Source organism: Vicia villosa, linkage group LG1 (genome assembly GCF_029867415.1).
Source record: "Vicia villosa cultivar HV-30 ecotype Madison, WI linkage group LG1, Vvil1.0, whole genome shotgun sequence".
Lineage (NCBI taxonomy): Eukaryota > Viridiplantae > Streptophyta > Magnoliopsida > Fabales > Fabaceae > Vicia > Vicia villosa.
The window spans coordinates 14,079,178-14,085,690 of NC_081180.1; the positions used below are offsets into that span (position 1 = coordinate 14,079,178).

Sequence of the window (6,513 nt, forward strand, 5' to 3'; positions counted from 1 at the left end):
AGAAAATTTTGACATTTGAAAATAAGAATTTTGTGTCTCAAATAAGTATAATCTTAATTAAAATAAAATAGGTATTTTGTTCATAGTGATCCGTGGGAAAAATATAAATTTTAACATGTAAAATTTTTTTTTTTAAAAATTATGAATAATTTTGACATTTGAAAATAATTTTTTTAATAATTATATTAATTCAATTTATTAAAATTTTGAGAGAAAAAATTAAAATGAAAGTGAAAATATTGGAGAGAAAATTGTAAGAGAGAGAGAAAAGTAAATAGAAATGAAATGAAAAATAAATGTGGAGAGAGAAGTGAGATAGAATAAAAGTAATATTATAAGAGGATGAAATTTGAAGGAGAGAGAATGAATGGAAGATAGGTGGCAAAAGTGGGTTGAATGTGGGGTGAATAAAATGAGTTGATTATGAAATGACAAAAATAACCTTTTAGCTTTGAAAATTATTTCTAAGAAAAGGGCATAATTGGTAGTGTGGTGGACTTTAACTTTAATTGCTTGATAGTAGAAGATAGAAGTAGATAGATAGATAAAAGGGTCAATATATAAGTTTCATTTTTATGATTAGTTAATTTAGATATTGATTTGAGTGGAGATATGCTATGTATGAGTTGTTTAGTAATATTGTTTTGGTGAAGATTTGTTTTATTTATTTATTTATTTATTTATATCGACATTAGTATTTGATTAGTTTTCTTGGTTTGCCACTTTCATTGGACCTTCGTATTGAAAAAAAAAAAATAGTGGTAGGACCCACCACCAACTCCTCTTTTGGACTTTCATACTAAAGTAAACATTGTTTTTGTCGCATTTCAATTCACTCATTAAATTAAATAGTACATAATTGAGAATAATAATAAAAGTCCAACCAATCTGTACCGTCCGATTGACGATACTTCTTTGACTTTCTCTTCCCCACTCTTTTATAACCAACCTCTTCTCCCTTTCTTCAACCAAACCCAATTCTTCTCTTTCTCTCTTTCTTTCTTTGAGTCTTCTTTCTTCTTCTAACTTCTAATTCTAAACACAATTTCGTGTATTTTTCTACCATGGTTGTAGATCCGGTTATGGTTCCCAAGATGAGAATGGATAAACAGTTTGCTATTCAAGAAGCTGCTTCTGCTGGATTGAAAAGCATGGAGCATCTCATTCGTGTGCTTTCTTCTCAAGCTTCGTCTTCTTCCTCCATCAATCAAAGTAACCGTTTAGATCTTGATTGCACAGAAATAACTGATTTCACTGTTTCTAAGTTTAAACAGGTTATTAATTTGTTGAATCGTACCGGTCACGCTCGTTTTCGTCGTGCACCTTCTTCACAATCTCAACCGATATCTGAGAAAATGAATCTTCATCATCATCAACAACCACAGTCAACTACTCTTGATTTCGCAAAACCGATTCAAGTAGTTAATCCAAATCCAAATCTGAATCTGAAATCTAAACCTAAACCTAATCCATCTACGGATTTAACTGTTTCTCAATACTCTAAATCGAAAGAAGCATACAGTATCTCAACCACTACTTCTTCTCTTCATTCCACTATCACCGTCACCGGAGACGGAAGCGTTTCCGACGGCAAAATAGGTCCTATCATCTCATCTGGAAAGCCTCCTCTTGCTTCATCTCATCGGAAAAGGTGTCATGAAGCAACTGTCTCCGGTGCCGCTTCCGGTAAAGTATCTTCGTCCGGTCACTGCCATTGCTCTAAGAGAAGGTAAATTACCATACCAGACTCAAATTCAAATCATAAATTCTTAATTACAATAAATAAATTGAAATGGAAAATTGATAAATATTTTGTTTGATTTTTCTGATTCAGGAAATCTCGTGTGAAGAGAACAATTCGTGTTCCGGCGATAAGTACGAAGGTTGCTGATATTCCGGCAGACGAATTTTCATGGAGGAAATACGGTCAAAAACCGATCAAAGGTTCACCTTACCCACGGTAATTTTTTACTCCGATCACCGTCAATTTTGATGAAAAACATTAAAGATTCACAAAATTTAGTTGAAATTAGTTATTGATCTTGATTTATTACTTCAAATTTGCAGTGGTTACTACAAGTGCAGTAGCTTTAAAGGTTGTCCGGCGAGAAAGCATGTGGAAAGGGCACAAGATGATCCCAATATGCTTCTTGTGACCTACGAGGAGGAGCACCAACACTTGCCAACCTTCGGAACCGGAACCGGTGCCGGTGCCGGATTTACATCTCAGGCTCACTAAGCGACGGCGCCGGTTGGAAATTTCGTGAAAGGTTTCCGTGAACCGCTGTTTGCAGTTATTGACGGAGTTATGTTGTAACTGTAACGGTGACGGAGAAAAAAGAACGGAGATTTCGAGGGAAAAGAAAAGAAAAGAAAAACAAAAAATCAAAGTCAACTTTTACTTTTGTGGACTGAAATGAATGAGTCGTCTAAGAGTTGATAAGGACTTTTGTGTAAATTCGGCAAAAGAATTATTATGAAATGAAAAATATACAAGTTTTATTTATTTATTCATTGGTTGGACTTTTGACTACAGTATTTGTTTTATTTGAATTTTTTTTTATTTAACTATCGACTAATATATTCCGAGATCTAATCTAATCCAAGTTGAAAGAAAAGTATAGATTCCATAGCCACGAGTTGAAAAGATAGAGTGCGAATGGAAACAAAGTCAAATGCGCAAGTGGCCAAGGTTGGAAATGGAGAATACGTAGAATGTGGACATTGAGAATTTGAGTATGAATTGGTATCCGAATGGGTCCACATCCGGTTGATTCAAATCTTTGCCGTTTGTGATGGTATCCACCTCTTGAAGGACCAAATCATAGTACTTCATAAACAAAGGCTTAGATTAATTAAAACATGAGAAAGGTTAACTAGTGGCTTCAGGACAATTGTTAAGACTTTAAAAATAGTAAACATATCTCGGTAATATGCATATTTAATATCTTGAAAATTGAAATATTAAATTTTTTATAAAATATTTTTTTTTTGGAATACTTAACCATCGCCCTGAGGGCACCAGTTAGCAAGACCCTTAAAACAATGTTAAATCAATAATAAGTCAAGTCTAAGAATTTCAAGTCTGAAACTTTAAAAAAGTCTCACGACTTCAAGTATGAATTTAAATCTTACACATTTGTCCCATAAAATGTTAATTTTAGAGTAGATTTCATATTTAACATTTAAAAGATATTATGTAAAACTGATGAGTTCAATGAATTTTTCTTGATGACTAGTCGTTCTTAATATTTCCAAATTCTTGAGGTGTTTTTTCAAAAGTTACGTGTATACATTGATAGCTAGCATTTATACTCATTAAGGTAATTATTTCGTTGTGGAACACGAATAGATTGGAGAATGATGATTGTAGGGAGCAATGTTGGACTAGAGCTTCAGATACGGTGAAGGAGGGACTGACCTGCAAGAGTAACACTCCAACACCCAAGTTAGTATGTGAAGGAGAAGAGTGAACAAAATTTGAATTCAAAATTGTGTACCTGAATTCCCGGTGCGTGTCATTTATATTGTAGATGGTGTTATAACAACCTGCTATTTGCTAGGTGTGTGACGCCGGAAGCCGTTGCATGCATCTTGTATCTGGATCACTTATATTATTCCATATGGGGATTCTGCAAGCAATCTAGATGAAATAACACGTCTTGTTTAAGATCGATTGCTGGTCTTCCATCAAAAATATTTTATTTAAAACTTGAATTTTATAACAAACAACGCTTCATTCCACCCATGCGCAACCAACAAACAACGTTTTTCACTCGAATGCGATTGAAACATTTTTATTAAAATCAACCAACAAACAAACTTTTGCTTCCAAGAACTACGTAACTTTGAATTCCCCATCGCACCGGGAGATACGTAGGAGCTAGATTCAACATCTTGTCAAGCACCCTATTAAAAACAATATATTTTTCCTCTTTTCTTTCTTTTCTGTAAATAAGTCGTAACAATTAGGAGAAATCGAACACCTTAGCCTAACACTATCTTCCACAAAATTAACTAAAGGTAAATGTTGTTTTCAACAGATGTTGCGGGTGATAATACCTTACGTGCGCATAATCGACTCTCGAACTTGAATTTGGTTGCAATGACCATCTTTTTGTTCTTTTAGAGTTTTATACATGATTTTCCATTCAAAATAAACTTTGGTGGCGACTTCATTGTCACTCAAGCATTTTTACGCTCGGATCCGCGATAGCTAGCAACTTCACTAGGGATATTTATAGAGTGAAGCCTAATGTATCTAGATTTGCGATAATATTAACTTTGTTTTTATTTTCTTCTATTGTTTTTTTATGCTCTTGTTTTTTTTTTGCTGATTATGTGTTTTTGTGTATGTATCGTTATTTGTATGGAATAATGTACAAGTTTGGGGTTTATATTTGCTTTCACACATGCGTGTTTTTCAAGACTCTATACCCGAGTTTAAGAAACCTAACTTTAAGTATGGTGGTTGCGTAGTGCCAGCCGACGAGACGCACATCTCGCTTGGTCGACATGAAGACCCCATTTAGAGTAGATCCTTTTTTGCGAATATTATCGTATAATGGCTAGCCCGCTACTAAGGCAAAATTTTGAATAGGGTCCGTGACTCTAGGGACCTTGTCTAGAACCGAAAATATGTTATTAGAATTGGAGATTACGGAGTGTCAACCTTCAAGATGCACATCTTTCTTGGTTGACGTGAAGATTCTACTAGAGTAGATCCTTTTTACAAAGATTGTCATATAATGGCTAGCTCGTTACCATGGGAATATTCCAAATAGGGTCCATGACTCTAAGTTCCCTATCTAGAACCTTATGTTGAGAATGGTGGTTGCATAGTGTTGGCTTTTGAAATGAGCATCTTGTTCATTTGACACGAAGAACTCACCTTGAGTAGATCGTTTTTGTGAATATTATCGTATAATGGCTAGGCCATTACTATAGCAAAATTCTGAATTGGATCCATGACTCTAGGTGCCCTTCTCAAAAATCTAAAACCATCTTTTGTAAAGACACTTGGTAGAATGCACTTAGAACTATCCTATATTAAGTAACCTTCCATGTAGGTTTGTTTGAAACCCAATAACACATACCCCTCCTGCATCCATATATGACATGACATTGATTTTTCATAAAATCTTTTGGCATATAAAAAATAAAGAAAACTAACCAAAAACACTCATGCATCTGCATTCATCAGCATGCACACACATCTTTTCCGCAACAAAAAAACTCATCCCGCCTTTCATCCATAAACAACAAGCTAATTCCCCATATCGAACATGAAGGAGTTCTCAAAAATTATGGACGAGTTAAAATAAGGCCAAGAAGTGCTAAGAGGAGACCTCAATTAGTTGAATGGCAAGGTGGGCCAGATTTTGGAAGCCTTGCAAGCCTTGGAAAGGGAGGAAGGTCCCCATCCAGTGGCAACTCCAAAAACAGTTATACCACCACACTCGTCTGGCTTCACTAGAGATCAGCAACAGATCCAAGGGACAACCGTTTAGTTCCCTATGTTGATCGCGACTTTACGTGTCTATAAATCTGATGACTGCAAGTGCACAGTCGTGTCGTGTAGTTTTAAAAGATATCGAATCCACAGGGACTATGAATCGATCTACCGTTATCTAAGGTTACTATGTAAAGCTAGGGCTACTAAAATTTTGATTGTTCCTAAGGGAGAGTGATAGTGAGAAATAAAGAATATAATAAAAGACAGGTATCAGTATGTATTTCGTTTAACTTAAGGTAATCCGAAGGTCCATTGGCTTTTGCATAATTTAATTAAAAATCTTTACTAATTCAATTGATTAAAAATCCTCGTCTCAAACTTTCGCTCTGTTGATTCAGATTACTATCCTAATCCTAATGTACGCTTTCGCCATCCCATTAGATTTTAGAAGAGCTTTTTGGAAGCAACGTAATTAATAAAATGCCTATTTTATGAAGTTGTTATCTATTTAAATCTCCTAATCTCAAACTTTCGCTCTATTGACTCGGAACAAGCTAATATCCCTAACGTACGCTTTCGCCATCCCGCTCGGGTGTAAAAACAATTTTTGAAAATAAATAAGTCCCAATTAGTTTTAATACGCTTTCTCCATCCTTAAAACTAATGTCCTATGTCTACTATCTGGTTAAAGATCTCAAACTTTCGCTCTATTGATTTTAACCTTTGACCGTCTTAACCCCTCAAACTTTCGCTCTATTGGTTTTAAGACTTACTAATTAAATTAGACATATAAACCAAAAATAAGTGATATTTAATAAAACATAATTAAGCCAATTTATTTCGGATCCCTCGGTTAACTTACTCTACATACCGACACCTTAGTAATTTAGCCAGACATATTAATATGGGTAAACATGCATAAATAGATTCGGTTTATAATAATAGGCATGTTAATAGGCATACAATATATCATGCAAATAAACATATAAATAAGGCGGTAAATATTAAACCTGAATTAAATAAATGGAAAGTAAATCTTCAAGTATCGAACCTCCACC

At 34.5% G+C, this 6,513-nt stretch overlaps 1 protein-coding gene across 1 annotated transcript; it reads left to right on the plus strand.

Annotated features, from left to right (window-relative positions):
- Positions 1-962: 962 nt before the first annotated feature.
- Positions 963-2,514, plus strand: LOC131629155 (probable WRKY transcription factor 11). Its single transcript, XM_058899954.1, has 3 exons — positions 963-1,729; positions 1,835-1,960; positions 2,068-2,514. The coding sequence occupies exons 1-3, from the start codon at positions 1,065-1,067 to the stop codon at positions 2,237-2,239; spliced, it is 963 nt and encodes a 320-aa protein (XP_058755937.1). The 5' UTR covers positions 963-1,064; the 3' UTR covers positions 2,240-2,514.
- The last annotated feature ends 3,999 nt before the right edge of the window (positions 2,515-6,513 follow it).